The sequence below is a fragment of the Stenella coeruleoalba genome (genome assembly GCF_951394435.1).
Source record: "Stenella coeruleoalba genome assembly, chromosome: 6".
Classification (NCBI taxonomy): Eukaryota; Metazoa; Chordata; class Mammalia; order Artiodactyla; family Delphinidae; genus Stenella; species Stenella coeruleoalba.
In genome coordinates this window covers 123,328,859-123,350,855 of record NC_137151.1, presented here as the reverse complement: position 1 = coordinate 123,350,855, position 21,997 = coordinate 123,328,859, and the positions used below count along the sequence as shown (strand labels likewise).

General features: G+C 49.2%; 1 protein-coding gene across 6 annotated transcripts in view; it reads right to left on the bottom strand.

Annotated features, from left to right (window-relative positions):
* Nucleotides 1-21,997, bottom strand: part of AGAP1 (ArfGAP with GTPase domain, ankyrin repeat and PH domain 1) — a 563,651-nt gene that overhangs the window by 201,498 nt on the left and 340,156 nt on the right. For all 6 annotated transcript variants that reach the window (XM_079924566.1, XM_079924567.1, XM_079924562.1 and 3 more), the window contains exon 10: nucleotides 4,789-4,893. In XM_079924566.1, the coding sequence (XP_079780692.1) occupies nucleotides 4,789-4,893 (105 nt within the window). The remainder of the gene's footprint in view (nucleotides 1-4,788; nucleotides 4,894-21,997) is intronic.

Below are 21,997 nucleotides of genomic sequence, written 5' to 3'. Positions count from 1 at the left end.
GGAGAGGGTCTCTCCTCCCTAAGAGAAGTGTTTAAGGTTTTCAACAACAGGAAACATGCCTGGGGTGAAAAAGCTTCCTTCAATGATGTCTATCTGCGGTACAGGGAAGGCTTAGGGACACCTGTGCTACAGAAATGGCAGAATGAGGCCAAGCTGTGTGTCAGAGGGACCAAGGATTTGGGGCCCCTAAATAATCTGTGTAGGAGCTGAGATGAGGCTTGGGGTGAAAACCAGAAAGACACGTCCGGGATGATGCCATCGAACTGGGCCGACTTTGAGGGCTTGGGAAGAAGATGTGGCTGGGAAAGGGTGTGCCAGAAGGGAACTCTGAAGCTGCGGTGACCAGTGGGAAGTGATGTCCTGGGGACACCACCCGAGGTCCCTTTCTATTAATCTTGTGCATGTGAGCTCTGAAGGGGACAGGCCATCCAGGGGCACCAGCGTCAGACTCCCTGGCAGCTGACCCATTCCAAGCACTCGGTGAACTTGGTCTCATACCAACCCCACTGCCGGCTGCAAAGCTGAGGCCCCCCAGTTTCATGACTGCCAGCCTGTTTCTTAAGCCCCAGTTTCTGACAAGCCAGAGCATGTCATCCTGCTAGGATTCCACAAGCTGGGCACACAGCTGGGGCCACACACTGACTGTTTATTTTGTCCAAAGGCTGGGTCTGTTTTCTACCCCACCAACGCGTGCGAGACATCTGCTGGGATTGAAACTTGTGGTTCGGGTCCAAAGGATGATCTTTACATAAACACTTCCATAGACACCTGTGTAATGAGGAAACCGTATCTGTTTCCCTCAATAGAAATGACCTCTTCTGGGAGATCTTTTTTTTTTTCGGTATGCGGGCCTCTCACTGTCACAGCCTCTCCCGTTGTGGAGCACAGGCTCCAGACGCGCAGGCTCAGCGGCCATGGCTCACGGGCCCAGCCGCTCCGCGGCATGTGGGATCTTCCTAGACCGGGGCACGAACCCGTGTCCCCTGCATCGGCAGGCGGACTCTCAACCACTGCGCCACCAGGGAAGCTCCCCTTTTTTTTTTTAAAGGAAGTGGTCAGTCTCCCGCTTCCACAGCGCCCGAAGTAAGTTAAAGGTAGAGCCCAGTGCTGCTGGAGCATCCTGTCCAAGGAAACATCTGAGAAAACCATCATTGCTGGCAGCCCAGGGGAGCTGAAGGGGTGATGCGGCAAGGCTGGGGAAGGAGAGGCTTGTGGGGCAGGCCGCTCGGGCCAGCAGCAAACTCCGTACCCTGTCATAAACTCTTGGCCTTGCCTGCCTGCCGGTCCAGGGACACTGGTCAGGGTGGTCATCTGGGATTTTAAATCGGCTAGCTAACGAAGGAGCCGTCTAGATCAGCCCCTGCAGAGGGGGTCCAGCCTTACAGACCACGCTCTCTGATGCAGGCAACACTCTGCAGGTGACGCACTTTGACTGCAATAGAACAATTCAGGGCCCTCACCACGCTGGCCTGTTTCCCCACAAGCTTGATTCAGTCGTTTACTCTTGCTCCAGTCCTCCTGGTGTGCAAGACCCCGCCGAGATCCTTGGGTTCAGCAGGACACCACGTCGAAGGTGACTCGTGATAGAGTCAGGGTCCAGCCTGATGCAGTCCGTGTGCAGTGCCTGTGCGCACAGGAAATGAACGCCTGTCCACCAAGAGGAGAGCCACACGGCCACAGGTAAATGCTGGTTTTGAAGGGGCCGCTGGGGCTGCTACAGGCCCCACCTAACATCTGTTTGAATGATACACGTTTTGTGTATCTCAAGCCTATTGCTCTCAGACGCCCAACCCCACCCCATTATAGGCGCATTACCTTATTGGAATCCCACGCTCCAGAAAGCATGCCAGTTTCCTTTTTGGTAAATAAATTACCTCATCGTCAAAAGTTACGAGGATACACGGGAGCTGGCACAGCTATTCCACCAAAAGGACAAACACAATCTTTGTAGAAAAGTATCTGAAACTGTCAGGCTGTTTAGCCAAGTTCTTTTCCTTGGCTCCCTGGAGAGGAACAGGCTGTAGGTTCTGCTACTTGAGATCAATGCAGGTCCCCTGCTCCACGGCCAGTACGAGGGTGATGACCGACAGTACTGAAACCCAAAGCCACCAACCTGGGCAAGATTTTCCCAACATTTAACCACTTAGGTCCTCAGCACAAGTGGCCAGTAAGCTTAGCGGTCCTCCTGCCGTAATACATCTCGGAGATAACCCAGGGAGGGAGTGATACAGTGTGATCAGTGTTGGAGACCATCTGGTTCTATCACCTTTGAAATTTTCCAGGCCCGTTCTCCATGACGCAGAACTCTGGGACCTGAGTTAGCCACACATCTGCATGCTCCCAAATCTCTTATTAAGGAAAGTCAGGATTCTGCCCTTGGACATCCCCTTGAATGCCTCCTCCCATCTGGAACCAAAGAAGGCCAGTCTAACTCAGCTGCTGGGGATCTGTAGCTCCCAACAACTTTGACTAGGACAGATCCGTTCCAGGTACCTGCCAGAGAATATACCTGAAACTCAAAACTCAAAATATATCTTCACCCAAAGCTTAGCTGTATAGACAAAATCGGTGAAGGATTACAATAAAGGTCATGCCACCCCGTCATGCTCCAGTAATTCAGATCCACTTCTAGATTAAGCCACTCCCTTAGGGAACTGTGTCCCTGCATCAATAATTCCAGTTCCCAAGAGACTGGCGTTAACTGAAATGCACTTTAAAATGACACTGGCTCTTGCTTGCCCTACAATTACATAACAAAGCCCCACTGTGCTCCTTTGCCGGATTCCAATAATATCCATGCACACATAGGAAAAAAAAAAAAAGACGGCACTGAGGGCCGTGAGAAGCAGCAGACTGTGTGGGAGAATGTTTGAAGAACCGACGCTGATTACATCACCAAGCGGTTGAGATGAAAAGTATGTGGGCATCAGCCCTCCTACAGGAATGTTCCGGTACCATCTTTTGTTGTTATCATCTTTCCCCCTTGGCAAGTAGGAGCAAATGCCCCTCTGATGGCACGTGAGCTTAGCAGGTGAGCGTAAGGTGACACAAGATGCATCGTCAATCAGATCTCACTTTATTTTTACTTCCCAGCAAGAAGATGGTGATTGCACGTCTCCCTCTAAGTAACATAAAGCAAATGGGTCAATAATTAGGCTTCGCTCTCTGACGGGGTCTTTGGAAGAACTACGCCAGTGAAAAAGGGCCGCCTCCTTGCTGATGGGGCAGCTCTGCGGAGAGAACCCCAAAGACCTGGAGAGGGACAGGACTGCCACAGGCAGGCCTCATGGGATGGTATTAAGTCTCTGATTTGGAGGTCTCTGGAGAAGCAGGCGGACTCTACTCCCCAAATAACCCCAAATAAATCAAGCACAAAGGAATTTCCTCTGTAAAAGAAGGAGTATATATCTCAAAAGTCTACTTAATGGTGAAGCATGGGAAGCATTCCATCGACAGGAGAAACACACCAGAGACACCTAAAGAAACATGCTTTTGAACACGGTTCAGAAAGGTGAAGCCACTGCTGTAAGACAAGAGGGAAAAGGGCAATTCACCCCAGCAAGCAAATTACACAGCGAGGGTACCGTCTGTTACCCATCCTATTGGAAAGGTTTCTGAAAAAGGGAAATGTTCCTGAGAGTGCAGGGGAAAAAGCCAGAGGAGATGAACGGATACCGTCTTTCCAGGAATTTGGCACTACATACCCAAAGCCCATAAAAGCATACACTGTTCAACTCAGGAAGACTACGGCTAGGAATCTGCAGGAAATGAATGAGGACACAGAAGTGTCAAAAGGAGACACTGATTAGAGTTACTTACAACAGCAAAAATCATTCAAAATGGAAATTTCCTGCCAGATGTCTGTTCTGGAGATGCTGTTAAGTCAGTTAGGGCACACGTGCAGAATGAATGCTATATAACTATTTAAAATGGTGGCATACATTTGCTGACATGGGAAGGTGCCTATGATCTTGCATCGTCTAGGAGAGAAGGCCACATGCCATGTGCACAGGGGGGCTGCATGCTTGTGGAAGGAAGAAGCACAGAGTGTAGAAATGGCTGGGGACATACACCCCAAAACGCGAGCAGTCACGTTTTCCAGAGCGTATTTGGGGATTTTCATCTTCTGCAGTACGTTTACTTCTAACTTCTTGCCAGTCACCGTGCAATGTTTTTTAAAGTATTTAAAATGAAAAGCTTAACACTGTGATATAATCAAACAACCAGCTAATATTATATATTCTAATCTACGCCTTTGTCTACATCAAGGCAGGTAAACATCACGCAGGATTCAGGGAATGTGTCGTTCTGGAATAGGCATTACACCCCGTCTTCAGGTTTTACCACTTTCTGAAAGAGCTCACCGTGGGTGGAATGTCTGCTTTCCCCCCAATGATGAAATTAATTGTCTTTTAATCTATCTTATAAAAATCACCAGTATAAGAGATTCTATTACAGAGAAAACGAACTTGCCTCACAAACTGGTATGTGTCCTTATTGGACAATAAAAACTGACTCATGAATTGCATGTAATTCTTGTTTTGGTTCTCAGCGGCTCAAGCGGACCCTGGGTTCCCTAGTCTAGATGTTCAGACAGATCTCTTTTTTTTCTCCTTTCTCTTTTACCGCTTGCTCCTGTCTTTTTACTCTCACTTAACATTTTTAGTCTCATTTAAATACTACTTTAACCTCCAACAGAGCTGAAAGGCTTGACGGTGACTGTGCTGGGACCCCTTCCGCCCCTCCAGCCCAACACCTGCTACTTTCTCCGAAGGAGCAAATACTCACGTGTAAACTTGGATGATACGTGAGCACACCATTGTCACACAGGGTGACGTATTTCTTTTTCCATTCTTTGTTCAGCGATTTGCCACTTCGCTTCAGCAGCATGCCCTGTAAGGAAAAAGGAGGCAGACAGAAATTAATAAATATAAGTTATAAAGTCCTGGGTCCATTTTTTTTTTTTTTTTTTTTTTTTTTTTTTTTTTTTGCGGTACGCGGGCCTCTCACTGTTGTGGCCTCTCCCGTTGCGGAGCACAGGCTCTGGACACGCAGGCTCAGTGGCCATGGCTCACGGGCCCAGCCGCTCCGCGGCATGTGGGATCTTCCCGGACCGGGGCACGAACCCATGTCCCCTGCATCGGCAGGCGGACTCTCAACCACTGTGCCACCAGGGAAGCCCCTGGGTCCATTTTTTTAAAAAAAGAGCAGGCACATAGGTAATTTTTAAATTGTTAAACTTTCATTTTCTCTATGCCATCTTAAAATGGAAATGACACATTTTTAGCCTGGTCATTTGATTTTCTCCCTTCTTTTTCATACGATATATTTATAGTCAACCAATTTCCTTTTGTGTATGTGTGTGTAGAACCTAACTTTCTGCCATTAATGAGTGCTAAGATACGCCATTGGTTCAACAAATACGATACAAACCGTCCTGATGTGCCACATCATACCTTTTCTTATAGCTAAGTTACAAGCACATGGAGCCCCTAAAGGTATTAAAAAGGAACCTGCATTTCCTTTTCTAAAATTAAGACGGTAACCATATTCTTACCTTATGATATTTACACATAACATTTTTTTATAGTTTTTCATTTCAGATCTGAATTTATTAAAAATGAAATTCCATTTGCAAACTTAGCAACGGCATTCAATAGATGAACTGTGTATAATTTCCTTTAACCCATTTTTAATGAAATTACATTAGGGCTTCTTGAAAACCATTCAAAACTGGAAACCAACACGCTTCTGAAGTATATTTGATCCAGTCTTCCTTAGATGACTGATGAGAATTTATGCTTGTTTTAACTACCAATTCCCAGCAAACCTTCTGCCTTGTTTGTAGGTTTTCCTGAGTTAAGAAAACCGAAGGCAGCCCTGAGCTCTGCCAGGCCCAGCACCTCGACTTTGCACTTCCTCTTTCCCTTTTGGGGCTTCGCGCCTTCCGTACTCAGTCAATTTCAACTTGAGCTTTCACATCTGGGTTCGTCTAACTCCTGTTCACGGAAAAGAAGGAAAACAGAAGAACCTCCTTCCTTGCCCTTCCTCTTGCTGCCCATTTATAAACCTACATAATGATGATTATGACTGAGAACGCATAAGACTAATGCTACTGAATTCACCCAGATGGAGGCAGAAAGAATGTTGTAAGTTTGAGATAGAATCTGACACCTTAAAGAAGCAGAGGCATCCTGAGTCCCCTTGGGAATTTTTACCAGCCTCCATCCACCTCCTGACTCTCTTGATCGGAACCAAAATACAAGAAAAAAATCAAGTAAGCATTTTTTTATGCAATAGAATTAAGTTCCAATTAACTACCAATATTGTGACATTAGTTTTACACCAAAGTTTACAAATATAATGGATTATGAACCAACTCGGGACTCCGACCACAAACGTTTATTGTCGCTGAAAGAAAATATTTCAAAGTTTGAGGCAACCCACAAGTAAACCTTTGGAAGAGCATTTCTTTCCAAGTTCTTACTTAAAGAAAGCACGTGACATAAAGCTGCAGACCTTGATTTCTTGGAATCTCAACCAATATACACCAAACATGGCACTGAGACCAACAAAGGGAAGCAGGCCCAGAGGAAAATTTTACTTACAAACCAAGGCGACGCAAGTTCCAGGACATAGTAAGAACCAGTGGGAGAGGGGTGGTCACCACTGGTGACAATGAATTAGTGACAATGAAAAAGCAACACTTAAAATCATCAAATGTCCCTCCCTGGTGGGATTTCTAAGATATTAAAACTTAGCATAATAAAACGTGACACAAGTTCTCCTGCAGGCTCACATTTTCCCACCACCATCCATTTTAGCTGGAATCCCAACAATACCAGGCGCTGGGGTTACTACGTGTCACTGGTAGCAGAGAGCCGCCCTGGGCCTCAGAAAGCTTTTCCTCCGGCCTCAAACGAAATGCAGGCCTCAGGTCACACCCCAGGGCTCCGTGCAGAGGGACGTACAGAAGTCTCTCAGCTAGCACGTGGGCACTTTCAAGAGCAAATCCTACGCTCCCCGGTGAAAGGTATAAAGACTTATTTCTTAAGGGAATAAAGGGAAAATTTATCAGGAGGCCATGTGAAGAGACGACGTCATAGTTTCCTGGGAAATTAAATTAGGCCAATTTGTTTGGTCCTAGGAAAACTTAATGTCCTGTTGAAAAAAAAAAAATCCAAGTCTTGACAAATCTTGTTGGAAAAAAAAAAAATTCAAATCCAAATCTTGATTATTCAAATGCTGCAACATTCAGCAGACCTGAACACCCTGGTGGCCTAGGAACCATATTTCTGCCCTTAAGTCTTGGCCCCAGCTGGGTTTATTATCCCACCCCTCACAGCCCACCCCAAGACTGCAGTAGAGACTGAACCGATTGGCCGCCTGGCTCCCCACGTCATGCTGCACGCAAGAGGGGGTCGCCCAGCTGCTGGTCTGGGCAGAGCTGGACCAGGGAAGGCACACTTTTCTTTCAGTGGCTTGAGCGCTAGCAGGTGCTGATGCGTTTCTAAGTGTCGGCATTTTTCTCTCTCTCACTCGCTCCCCATAAGAAGCAGGGCAGGGGTAGCAGTTACGACGGCTCCCTCGTTACAGACGTGTACTCTGACCAGAGGTAAGGGAGCTCGTTAGTGATGGGAAGTGACAGGACCAGCCTCCGTGCTCTCTTCATTCCTGCCATTACACGGGGCTGCTAAGTTCCGGCCTGTGGGCAATGACCACAATGGTCAAACTGACCAGTGTCCCCACCACTGCCTGGCCTACAGCCTTCAGTCTCGAAGCACCAGCTCATCCTCCCAGGGCACAAAACCCAAACCTGAGAGCGGCGGGTCACCCAGGATCCTGGCAGGCACCTCCAGTCTGGTTCCTCTCTGGAGAGGGCACTGAGAATCCAGGATCGCAAGGGAATATAAAATACCAGTAGCACTCGGGCTGGTATTTTACATTCACGCAGTGAAAGAACAGATAAGCACCATTCTAACGTGAACAAATTCAAATCTGTTCCTGAAAATACATTGTATATGGATCCAGAGGAAGGGGTTTCTGTTTGCAAGTCTTAAGAGTACCCTGAAAATGCCCTAAACTCTGTGTCCTGGAGAGAGGGGAGACCGGGACGAGGATTTATGGAAGCAAATCTCCAGCTTTACTAAAAGATCCCAGGAAGCAGGTGGTCAGGCTGTTGCAAGTGGAGAAGGCCAGACCTCTTGATGGGGTGGAGAAGGTCAACGACGCATAGCGGAGCCAACGGTCCAGGGACGGCGCCCTGGACTGAGCAGGGAACGCAGGGTCCGCATCTGCGTTTCCAGATTTCCTGATGACCCAAGAGAAGAAGAAAAACTGGAGCTTTAAGTGACGGCTCCTTACTTTAGAATGTCAGCAACGGATTATACACCATCTGCGTGTAATTCAGGCCAAACCCGACACGTCTGCAGGCCAGACGCGGGCACCTCTGTGTCTGCGACCTCCGGCCAAGAGTTAGCAGAAGGCGGTAGCGGGGTCTGGACCAAGGTGCTGGCCCTCCCACGGCTGGGCCACGTGGGACCTCCATCCTATCGCCCAGACGACAGCCATCCACAGGCTTGCACTTCCTGGAAGGGGAGTCCTGGGAAAGCCCAGGGCTGTGGATTAATGCCCACAGCTCTGGACGTCAGGGCCCACTTCTGCACTTACATGTGTGAACCTTTAGAAAAGGTCATGCAAAACACTAGGAGAAACCAGCAAACCGTGTGGTCTCTCCATAAATAGTAAGAAGAGCCCCATCCTGAGAAACACGACGAGACGCGAGGTCTCTGATGAGTCGAGGGCGTGGGAGGCAGCAGAGCAGGATGAACTTCTGTAATCAGAGGTTTACCTGAAGTTCAAACGAGGAGACTCAGGAAACAGCTTCTGTGGATTAAAGATGTGTTTCCTTTTGCTTTCTTTCCATTTTTTTTTCTTAAATTAATTCTGAACCCTGATTTTTAGAGAGTATTTGTATCAAGTGGGAATCATAGAATTTCAGAATCACAGGAGACTCTGGAAGTCAAACCATTCCATCCTGAATCTGCTAGACCAATATTTGTGCTTGATCCCTGCCCGGGGTCACCCTGCTCAAGAATCCCTGGGGACAGTGAACCCACGGGCCTGGACCCCTAGAGCTGCCTGAGCAGGGCTCCGCTGCCCTCTGGGGGGTGGGCCTGGTCTGTAACTCTGGAGTGCAGCCTGCGCCCAGCATGCCCTTCTTTTCAGGGACCAAGGACAGTTGCCACAAAGACCCAATGAGATGTCACACAGCTACACAGCCAAGCCCATTCTTAGCCCCAGACTCCTCCCAAAGCAAAAGGTTCCAGCGCTCTGACATGGTGAGACTCTCCTCTTGAGCACAGGTAGCATCCCCCAAAGTGCTGAAGGGAGAGAACCTATCACCTCCCTTTAGGACAAACTTCTACCGATGAAGCAGGATGCTCTAACATGCTAGCAGCCCCTCACTGCAGGCTGAGCCCCTAGACTGGATCCCCCATGCTTCTGCCATCCCAGACTTACACAATTTCTACTCTAACTACCAGGAAAATGGAAAACCCTAAAAATAGTTCATTTTAAACTTTTGAAGGACACGAAGCCCTGATCCCACAAGCTAGAAGATGACAGAGGCCGGAAGGCGCTCTGCCAGAGACACACGGGTGGGCAGCTCCCATCAGCGAGTGTAAATGGCCCTTCTGATTCTAAGTCTCTTTGATTCTGTGTGACCCAGGGCAAAACCACACGGCGGAATGTCAAAATGTATACTTGGTCTATCTTTCAGATGCCACTTTTGTACATGTAAAAACGATTTCCTGTTTAAGATCGTTTCTTGTGGACCAGCTATCCCAGCATAGACATCAATTACAGTTAATGCTTTATTTGAATTTCGTATGGCTTATGCATGTTTTTAAAATTTTTTATTTCAAAACAATATTGGGCTCATTGTGAGCCAGATGCTGCTCTAAGAGCCTTAGAGGTAAGTATTAACTCATGGAAAGCTTATGATGACCTGATGGTAATTACTATGACTCTCCCCATTTTACAGATGAGGCCACTGAGGCACAGAGAGGCTATGTAACTTGCCCAACTCACACAGCCAGCTTGGTAGCTGATTTCAAGACAGCTTCCAGTGCACCAGGCTTCGTGTCCCTGTGTAAATCAGCCCACACTGACTCAGGGGTGCCTGAGACTCACTTTAACCAACAGTAGCAGCTGCAGTGATGCTACCTACACTGGGTTTAAACCTTAAGAAATCCTGGCAGCTTCTGCTTTGGGGAGCTCTGACCAAGAAGCCATGCTGTCCTCTGTCCATAGTTCTGAACCACAGAACTATGAGAAATAATAATAGTTTTTTCAAATCATTAGGGATTGGGGTAGAGTGTTAGGCAAAAATAGACTAGAAAAACAGAACTAGTGTCCTGCATTGCTGTAAGAAAAATCAAAAACACATGTCCCTGGCTTGCAACCAGGCAGCTGGCTGAGGCTGGCAGGAACTGAACAGCTGGAAGGACCGTGAGGAAAGTGCTCCCTGAGGTTGGAGAAAGGGGTCCGCCTTGTGTGCTGGCAGGACGGACAGTTAGCAGACCTGCTCCCTGTGGGAACGTGCAGCACAGCCAGGATGCGCAGTGAACCCCTGCACGGACCTGGCTAAGATTTCCGAGCAGAATGCCAAACACGCTAACTGCTCTGATGAGTCTGGGAGGAGGGAGAGGAGATCAAGGTAGTTTTCAAGCAGAATTAGAAAAAATATTTCTGATTTAAAAACCTCACTGGACCAGACCACGAGAAAAACTGTTTCTCTATCCCAGCTTCTCCTGCAGTAGAAAACTCTGAGAGTAAGAACTGGCCTCAGAACAAAGATCGAATCCAGGGAATGGCAGGGGATATGATCTCAGAATAAAGACCCCACCAAGAGTGTGGCAGTCAGACCCCCTTCTTGAGAACTCAGAAAGATTTCAGGTAGACCTTTCCCATTACCAGAAGACCTATGGATCAGAGACAGGAACCTGGGGATTGGCTTTTGCCTAATGGACCAAATTTGTAATTTGATACAAAGGACACCCACAAGGCTTTTAAAGGAATTACACCACTTTGGATTAAAAAGCACAGAGGGGACTTCCCTGGTGGCGCAGTGGTTAAGAATCTGCCTGCCAATGCAGGCGACTCGGGTTCAAACCGTGGTCCGGGAAGATCCCACATGCCACAGAGCAACTAAGCCCGTGCGCCACAACTACTGAGCCCGCACTCTAGAGCCCATGAGCCACAACTACTGAGCCTGCGTGCCACAGCTACTGAAGCCCGTGCACCTAGAGCCTGTGCTCCGCAACAAAGAGAAGCCACCGCCACGAGAAGCCCGCGCACCGCAACGAAGAGCAGCCCCCGCTCGCCACAACTAGAGAAAGCCCGCGCACAGCAATGAAGACCCAATGCAGCCAAAATAAACAAACAAACAAATTTATTAAAAATAAAATAAAATAAAAAGCACAGAGAAAAGAGGCCCTGGGCTTTCAACCCAAGTATAGGCTGAGAAAACTATATAGCTGTACACAGGCCATTTCTTATGGAGAAGGAAGGATGACTCAGATAGCAGAGCCCAGGGCCAAGGAGGATGTCCCTAGGAGCAGAACATACCCTGTGCCGTGGACCACTGATATCTACAGGTGTTCTGTCCCTCTCCTCCTTTCTGGAATAAGGTACCTGCTGTGGTTCTCCTGCGCCGGTGTCAGCACCGTGAGTGTGTGCGTGCGTGCGTGTGTGTTTATGCGTATGATAACTTGTCCCTTGAGTACCTGGTCTTCAGATGGAAAGGCCATATCCCAGGAGCCCCATCTACATGTGCACCTGATGTAGATGACAATCTCGGATTCAAGCCTGAGCCAGATGCCATGATGGAATGAGACCTGGTGAATCTGGGGACAGGGTGAGGGTATTTTGCACGTGGGAGGGCAGATCGAAGTAGCTAGTCTCCAAAGATGACCCTCAAAAACTCAGCTCACTCTGTCACCCCAGGCCCTCAGACTCAACTCAACTAGTAGAATATGGTGGGAATGATGCTACTGTTCCGGCTGAAGCCTCGAGAAGGCCTGGACGCTCCTGCTTTTGTGCCCTTGGGAGCCCTCGCATCCTTGGAAGAAACTGGACCACATTTCTAGGGAGACAGTGAGAAGGGAGAGACCCTGAGACTACATGGAGGAGAATCGGGGTCTTGGATACACGACGGTCGTCGACCTGCTGGCGTCAATCCCCAGCCGTAGGAGCCACGTCTGCTGAGGCACCAGATGTGACTGAAGAAATCATCTTGTATGCCTCAGCCCTAGAAGGCATTTTGTGGAGCAGAAACGAGCTGTCCCCAACATCCCTGCTCCAAATTCCTGACCCACAGAGTCATGAGCAATAATGAAATGGTTACTGCTTTAAACCACTATGATTTGGGTTAATTACCAGCAACAGATAACCAGTGCAGTGGGGCGAGCCAGGAGCGATAGTCTATACCCATAACCGGAAGGTACACCACCTCCCAGTGAGTCATTTCACCCTCCAGACCAATTTCAAAGCTTTAACATCTTATACTAGTTTGCATAGTAAGAAATTTAAGGGCTTTGTGACATCTCAAATAGTCCTCTTCTCTTACTTAGAAATGGCAAACGTTGACCTAATTCCTACCACCTCATTCATTTACTGATGCATCAGAAAGACTGATTTTTAATGATCTACAACCAAAACATCAGATTCTAGGCAGGCATTTCTTGCTTTTTTGGCTCAGGGAACTTTTTCTATGGTGGAGCAAAGAGTAGAATTGTCTTTTGGATGCAATCTCTTTATTAGTCATGTGTATTCTCTGCGTAGTCCCAAGCGGTCACTGAAAGCCAAAAGCAATGTTATTAAGGGTACAAGCTTTAAATAACTTACAAAGTTAACGTAATGAATGTAAGTGCTACCTGAAATCCATCACTCAGTGCCCGCTGCAGCCCCAAGCTGTGATAAAACACCACTTATAAATTTATATTAAAACCCTGTTCGATAGCAATTATTTACCAACAAAGATTTACTGATTGCATTAGACACTGGGGGTCTAAAGCAGGCAAATCAGTCTTTGTTTTGAGTTGCAGGGGCCAGTGGCGTTGGCGTCTGTGAGCACAGAGATCATCGCGACACCGGGGGAACATTTAACAGCCAGCCAGGGTCCTACGAGGCAACGGAGGACCAGCCAGCTGCAGGCTGCGCCACGGCAAGATCAGACCATCGACAGACACGAAGCACTGATCTTTGCTCTGAGGCAGCATTTCTCATCTGCTTTAACAGCCACTGGAGGCCATGCATGCATCTGACTGAAAGCAAAGGAGAGGCCATGTGTGATTCAGCAGTGATATAAATTGAATTATCCTGCTGCACTTGAGGGGGTGCCAACAGCTTCCTAATTACCAAGTTTAAAATGACGATAGTTTTTCCAGGGTTTGAAACGTTCCACACAGGTTCAGAAATGTTTAGCATTTCTGCTTCTAAAAAGGAAGTGCGGTTTGAGTCCTTCTTTGGTTCTACAATGAACACTTGTTAAGGGCGCCTCGGTGACTTTATGACTCGCGTTCTTAGTACTTTTGAGTAGATTCTCATGATAGCAGTTCAAGGTTTTCTATGGAATTTCTAAAATGTCGCAGAGAAAAGCTGGCATCTTTACCTGAGCTCCAAAGAGTAAGACCACCCATCATTCGATTTTCACATTTGCATTTAGTACTTTTATTCCCATCAAGATTTTTCCTGTAACATGTATTATACTTGTGGTTTACTTATGCTTTGTTGACTTAAAGAAAGAAAAAAAGAAACTAGGAAAGGGCATCTGGGTGAGTGGTCCATTTCATCATTAGAAACTGGGGAAGCACAGGAGTCGGACGACCATACAAGGCACAGGGACATTCTCCCCTGTCAGGGGCTCCTGCAGAAGCCCCTCCGGCTGCGTGTCACTCCCCGCTGTGTCTCCGCCAACAGCCCACCCTTCCAGCATGAAACTTCTCTCTCCATCCTGCTCCTGCTCTCTCATTACGCTAAGCTGTCCCTTGCAGATCACAAATACACACTTTACCAAGAGTGTGCCTGGGCCCAAAGGAGTGGAGATCCACGCACAGAAGTGTCTGTTGCAGGGGGTGCAGTCTGTGCCTGCCTCCGCTCACACCCTTCCATCACTTACACGTGGGACCGAGACGACATCAGCAAACTCCCTGTTGGGAGCGTTGGATGTATAATCCCGAGCGTTGGGCTCATCCCCATGTCAACAGGAATCTCAACGCCAGTGCACCCTGCAGAGACTGCTAGCGCTGGGAATCCGGCAGCACTGGGGCTGGCAAAGTCTGGCCTGTGGGCCAAATCGAATCGTCTGCCTCTTTCTGTAAATGAAGTTTCATCGGAACGCAGCCGTGTCCATTCTTACACAGGGCTGCTTTCACCCAGTACAGCTCCGGAGTTGCAGGAAAGACCGCGTGACTTGCAAAGCATAGAATACTAGCTATCTGGCCCTTCACAGAAGAAGGTTGCTGAGCCCTGCTACAGGATCTGGAACCATGAAGAAGCAATTGGCAGCCACTGACTTAATTCACTTTATTTTTTAAAAATAAATTTATTTATTTAATTAATTTATTTTTGGCTGCGTTGGGTCCTCATTGCTGCGCGCAGGCTTTCTCTAGTTGTGGTGAGCGGGGGCTACTCTTGGTCGCGGTGCGCAGGCTTCTCACTGCGGTGGCTTCTTTCGTTGTGGAGCACGGGCTCTAGGCACGCAGGCTCAGTAGCTGTGGCTCGCAGGCTCTAGAACGCAGGCTCAGTAGCTGTGGCGCGCGGGCTTAGCTGCTCCACGGCACGTGGGATCTTCCTGGACCAGGGCTCAAACCTGTGTCCCCTGCACTGGCAGGCAGATTCTTAACCACTGCGCCACCAGGGAAGCCCCAATTGACTTAATTTAAAGTTGGCAAATTCTGTTCTTTTCCCCCAAGTGCCCATCTTGCATCCTCCCCTTACTCCTGCTGAAGACCCCCTTACACTCTAGCACTCTATGGAAGCTGGGCTCTGGGCTTCCATAACCTCTGCTGAAACAAGCATCACCTGGACCCTTAGAATAATGGTTGCTCTGGGCTGAATTATATCCCCCCTAAATTTTTATTGTGAAGTCCTAACCCCCAGGACCTCAGAATGTGACTGCATTTGGAGACACAGGGCCTTTAAAGAACCTATGGCTAACGAGGCCTGTAGGATGGGCCCTAACCCAGAAGGACTGATGTCCTTATAGGAAGAGATTCAGACACAGACACACATGGAGGGAAGATGATGTGAAGACACAGGGAGAAGATGGCCAACCACAAACCAAGGCAAGAGGACTCCAAAGGAGGACATCACCTTGATCTCAGACTTCCAGGCTTCAGGACTGTGAGAAAATAAATGCCTGTTGTTTTTTTTTTTGCGGTGCGTGGGCCCTCTCATCGTTGTGGCCTCTCCCGTCGTGGAGCACAGGCTCCAGACGCGCAGGCTCAGCGGCCATGGCTCACGGGCCCAGCCGCTCCGCGGCACGTGGGATCTTCCTGGACCGGGGCACGAACCCATGTCCCCCGCATCGGCAGGCGGACTCCCAACCACTGCACCACCAGGGAAGCCCTAAATGCCTGCTTTTAAGGCTCCCAGTCTGTGGAACTGTAACCGAGCAGGACCCTATGGGGCCTTCCCGGGACAGATGCCCTCCCGCCCCACATGTCCTCCACCTGCCCCTTGTCTGTAGAAAAACTTTAATAAAAGTGTTGAATAAATGTAATCAGAGAAGTGAGGAAACGCAGGAAGAAAACAGTCAAGCAAGACCAAGTAATAGTTTAGCCATTAAACGAAGTCAGGGACCTTTAGCTCCTCCTCAAGGGCTACAGATAATATTCTAAGTCATCCTTTGAGCTGTTTTGCAGACACGGAAACCCACACCAGGTGGGAGAAGTTAACTGCATGCTGCCCACCAGCACACAGACCCCAGATGGGCTGGAACCAGAAGGCTGGTGATGCTGACTCCCGATGACCTCACCACCAACCAATCAGAAGAGTGTCTGTGAGCTGATCACACATCCTCCAACCCCCCTCCCTCACCCCGTCTTTAAAAACCTGTCCCTGAAAGCCAACGGGGAATTCAGGCCGTTAGAGCACCAGCTGCCTAGACTCCGTGCTTGGTGCCCTGCAATAAACGCTGCCTTTCCCCCTTCGCCACAACCCGGCGCCAGGAGCCTGGCTTTAGTGCGGGCAAGGGGACCCAGGTTTGGTTCCGTAACAGTACTTTGTTACGGCAGCCCTGAAAGACTAGTACAACGGTGTGCAAACAGGTTGTAAGCTGCCGTAGGACAGAGAAAGGGTCTCACCCACCAGCACCCAGCACAGCAGGTAGTACAGCCCGGACCTCACCACGAATGCCCTGCAGGTCCCCACGTCACACAGCATCTTCAGCTCTCAACTCCCTGCTCGCTCGAGTCTCACTTTTCCTCCCCAGTAGGACGCGTTCCCTGAGTATCCATCAGGCACCTCAAATACAGCACACCCCAACAGACCGGGAACTCTGGGGCGCCAGGTGTGCCGGAGCTGGCATGCGGTGAGTCCTAAGTAATCACGCCCATTTACAGACGTGCCTGGTTCTAAACTCTCTCCCCAAATCCGGAACGTCTCCAGATAGCCGAGCAATCCATCGCAAACCTAAAACCAAAATCCAGAACGCAGGGAGGGTGCAGCAACCCGCCACTCAATTACGACGCCACTGAAGCACATCAGGATGAGGGACCCACCTGCTACAGGTTTAACAGGAAAAAGCAAGTGGGACAAAAATGACAGGACTATACACTGTGGATCAAAACAGCTTGCGGTTCTAGACGTAGAAAAATACTCTTAAGTCAAAGAAGAAAGTCAGTAACAACCGTTCATTATATGCAAGAAGATAATTCCTATGAAATGGTTTCCCCAGATGCTCCTCAAACAGAACAATTCTAGCAAATTCATACACGTGAGGCTTGGATGTCAGTGTTGGTAAAAGGAGACGGACCAGTTCGACCAGGACCTGGAAGCTCTGCCAGTACTCCACCATTTTAACTTTCCACCTAGTTTAGAGTGTTTCCATAGAAACAGCGGGAAGCCCCTCTTAGCTGAGCTCTTTTTTTGGAATGGTAATATCTGCATCCCTAGCCCCCCATCCAGAGGATCTATTATCCCACAAATGGAAGCTTTGCTCCAGCCGGTGGAGGGAGTTGGGGGACGAGGCCAAGGCACCAGTGAGGATTCCGGATCTCTAAGCAGCTCCCTCGCGATGCCCCCCCTTTCTGGTTAGTAATATTTCTGTCATTCTGCCAGGTTGTAGGGTACAAAGGGTTCCACTTTAATTGAGCTGTCAGCATCTCCGACAATCCTATAAAGCCTCGATTATGCACGGCGGGGTTAGTGACACACTTGTTATTGTGGATGCCCTATTTGCGAAACCCAAGCCTGCACCACGCGCGGGTCAGCTCACCCGCGCGACCTTCCTGTCATTAGCCGCGTCGATTTCTACCTCACCGCTGAGAAAATCACACGGCGCGGCTTCAAAGCGCCGGCCGGGACTGGATTCGACCAGGAGCTAATCACCCACAAATCCAGCTCAAATGGCAATAATTGGCTAAACTGCTCCCCTCTCCAGAGCTCAGCAGTAATTTGGGATAATAAAGAAAAGAATTATTCAGCCAACTGCCCCGGAATGGATGCTTTGTGACCGACACACTTCACATTTTAATAATGATGGACACAGAATCCAATTTAATTCCGTGTCAACTGAATAACGAGACGGAGAACAATGATGGGGAAGGGAAAAAAAGTTTGTTGGTTTTTTCCCCCCTTTTTAGAAAAGCACGTTAACCCTGAGGAACGCTGAAGAGATGTGGACTTCACGTTAGGTCTGGCTGAATTATGAAGTCCCCACGAGGACCAAATGAATTCTAAACAGGGGCGGAAAAACAAAACAACGAGGCTGCTATATACTGGGATAATTTAAAACAACCACCAGAAACACTCCCCTCATCGAACGAAAAGAAAGGAAACGAAGAAGAAACCGTTGCCACCAGGATGGACAGATCCTTCTTGATTTTTCTAGTTAATATCACCTCTTGATCACTTCGTTTGTCTTCCCTCTTACCTTGCCTCTTTCTGCCACCAGGGTTGCGGCAGCTGGGATGAGAGCTCTGCCTTAACGGCAGCCTGGTGACACCGCTGCAGTCACCCCGCAACACTGACTGCCGTCCGGGGGCCCAGCGGGCGCGCGGCGGAGCAGGGCTGCTCCGTCATCATCCCGGCCCTGACCTGTCCTCCCAGCCAGACCACTCCTGGAGGCGAGAACCACAAACAAAAACTGCGGGCGGGAGATGGACGCCACTCGCTCGGAGCCGGTGAGACTTCTTTTCCTAAAGAAAATCAAACTGAATTCAATCCCCCGCCTCGGAAGCCAGGACACCCCAGTGTCCAGCCAGGTGACAGCGTGAGGCCAAGGATGGAGGGGCCCCTTTGTGCGATGGGGGGGCATTGCCCCAAGTACAAACTGTGGGGCGACACACGCGAACGTGTGTGTGCAAACATGGCAGAGAGGAATTCCTGGACAAGCAACAATAAAGAACCTGTGGCTGCTTCTTTATTCAAGCAAATGATCCCCAAACCCAGTCATCAGCCCCCACAGGACACCCCCCAGGGCGACTGTTAGCGTGCGTGTGAGCAAGGTGTGCGTGGGACATGGAAGTTACCTGGTGTGAGACACCAGGTGAGCTGCGAGATTTCACATCTCCATCAGCTAAGTGTTAGTCTTCTGCAGGGGAGATCTGTCTTTTCTCCCCTAACCAACACTTCTAAACGCGTTCTCCTTGGGATATGCTCTGTTCTCACTTCCTTCTCGTTTCTCTCCTACCTGTCTGCCAGCTGCTCACCCACCTGCCTCACATGCTGCCACTGCTGAGACCTGGTTTCTTTCCAGGTTACACTCTGCCCCAAAAAGTCACCAGCAGCTGTGGGGAGCTCTCCCAGGGCACCCCAGGTAGTTCCTTCCCACCGTGTTCAGGCTCCCCATCACTCCCAGACTGGGCAGCACTGCCAAACTGGTGAGAGTTGTCACCAACTGTGGCGCCCCTCCCCCTGCCTCTCCCGCCTCCTCAGCAGGCGTCTCCTAGTCAGCTTAAGTCCCCTCAGCTCTGGGCCTGCTCTGCCCAGCAGAGTCACCACGAGCCCCGGGTGACAAGTGAGGACTCCACCTGTCCTCAGCTCTGAGGCTTGCTGTAGGTGTAAACCAAAACCACACACCAGATTCTGAAGGCTTAGCAGGAAAAATGGGCAACTTTTTAAATTGGTTACATGCTGACATGATTTAATTTGGGATAGACTCAGTTAAACAAAACATTATTAAATTTCATTTCACTTGTTCTTATTTACTCTTTCTAATATGAATACCAAAAGAGGGGTGCGATTGTATCTGTGGTTCACATTCTGTTTCCATCTGACACTGCTGCCTACCCAGATCACATCTGCTCCCCCCTGTCGGGCTCCTGGGCTTCTGCAGCAGCAGCTTAACCAGGGAAGAGGCCATTCTCGTCTAGCTCATTTTTGTTTCCTACAACCTGGCACACGACAAGTGCTCAAGAAAAGGCTGTTGGACAAATGAACACGTAACTGTATGACATAACCATCGCCGTGAACGGTAAAAGGTTTCGTGGAGATTAAATAATCGTGCGATGTAATATGGCCAGTGAGGAGTAAAACCCAAATCTGCACCCACGTTGTCCGTAGGGCTCCAATCCTCTTACGGTAACCACATGCCTTGCACCACACAGCAAAGGTGAATAGAAATCGCACGCTCGTAAGGAGATCGCATCAGACACCGAATCAGTACAAACCGTCTTCCTGTACGCATGGTAAGTGTAAAGTGCTGCTTTGGATACAGGGAGGCATAAAGAAGAACACTGCGCGGGGCCTGCCCCTCGGGATTCTTCTATTTTGGAAATTAAGATGTGGGCACAGGCAGAGGAAGGCAATTCAAACCTGGATTAGAGTTTCTACCGGAGAAATCAAAGGAGGGAAGGATGACTCACTTTGCTCCTGGTTAAGAAAAGAAGAAAGTTGGTGCCAACAGCCATGTTTCGCTTTTAAGCCAAGACTTAAACCAGGGGTGGTACCCGCTTGGCGGGCAGGCTCCCACTTCGCCACCCTCTAGGCACTTGCGAGGGCGAGCATCGAGCTTTCTCCACACAGCCCTCCAGGCAGGCTCTACTGTGGATGAGAACGGCACAGAACAGGAATCCACAGCCGTCCCGCCCCTGATACTGCTAAGCCCTGGTCTCCAGAAACATTCCACATGCCATCTTTTTTTTTTTTTTTAAATGTTGAACCTTCTTTTAATTTATTTATTTTTATTTTTGGCTGTGTTGGGTCTTCGTTTCTGTGCGAGGGCTTTCTCTAGTTGCGGCGAGCGGGGGCCACTCTTCATCGCCGTGCGCGGGCCTCTCACTGTCGCGGCCTCTCTTGTTGCGGAGCACAGGGTCCAGACGCGCAGGCTCAGTAGTTGTGGCTCACGGGCCCAGCTGCTCCACGACATGTGCGATCCTCCCAGACCGGGGCTCAAACCCGTGTCCCCTGCATTGGCAGGCAGATTCTCAACCACTGCGCCACTAGGGAAGCCCCACATGAGATCTTTTTTTGTTTTGTTTTGTTTTTGTTTTTTTTTGCGTTATGGGGGCCTCTCACTGTTGTGGCCTCTCCCGTTGCGGAGCACAGGCTCTGGACGCACAGGCTCAGTAGCCATGGCTCACGGGCCCAGCCGCTCCGCGGCATGTGGGATCTTCCCGGAATGGGGCATGAACCTGTGTCCCCCGCGTTGGCAGGCGGACTCTCAACCACTGCGCCACCAGGGAAGCCCAACACATGCGATCTTTTTATGAGCAGCACAAATATTTCCTTCCACGACTATCTTCTATCCCAGCAATGCCGATGATTACTACGACCACTATTACTACTACTTAATTTCTTGGAAACTGAATACTGTTGTGAACTGATTAGAAAATGACAGAGACAGAGACAGAGACAGAGAGATAGAGACAGAGAGAGACTGCGTTTCTGGAAAACCAAAGTGAATCTAGTCAGCGCCACGTCCTGGGGCTGTGTGTATACTCAGAGCTATCACTGAAGGCCCAGGACGGCAGGGTCTCTATAAGCTAGTGGGTGAGTTTTCATTTCAGACCATTACCTGCCAGGTGCTCAGTTACTAGGTTAGTCTGGCTGAAGGGGGCACCCCTGCTCTCAGTCTTTGCCTAAAGGCGTGAGTTCAAACAAAGATACCCAAGACACCCAGGACAGGGTGCAAAATGATTCTCTTCCTCCCAAATGGTCTTGCTGTCTTACATCTAAGACGTCAGGTGGAACTTGTCTACAGATTCCAGTGTCTTCCCCAGCAGTTTCATTTGAGGAAATGTCAGATTGCTGAAAACTGCCATCAAACGGATATATGTGCTTACAAGTGTAAATACGCATGAAGAAGGTAAAGGGCCATCCCTAGAACTCCTCCCTTGGTGAGCGGGAACGAGCATGCCCACCCATCCACCACCAGGGTCACTAGTGGGTCGTTTCACAGACAGCAGTCAGCTCACGTGTCTGAACATACCTGGAAGGAGAGGGAAGATAGCCGTCAGCGTGCAGAGCCCCGAATTGCAGGCAGGGGCTACGCTGCTGAATACACACAATGCATGTGGGCGACAGAGGTGATGGTGACTGTGGGGCAGGTCGGATGTGCTTCTTTTCTACCAAACATCCTCTCCCAACGTCTTCTGTGCTCCAGCTTAGAGGCTGTTGCCATCAACGAGAAATGTGCTCCCTAATTACGGAGTAAAATCAAGTGGCGTCCATCACACCTTACTGACATCAAAACTCTGGATAAAATTCTCAGCAGTCATCAAAAATGTGCTTAAGGAAATGTCCACATAAAAAAGACGATACCTTATTT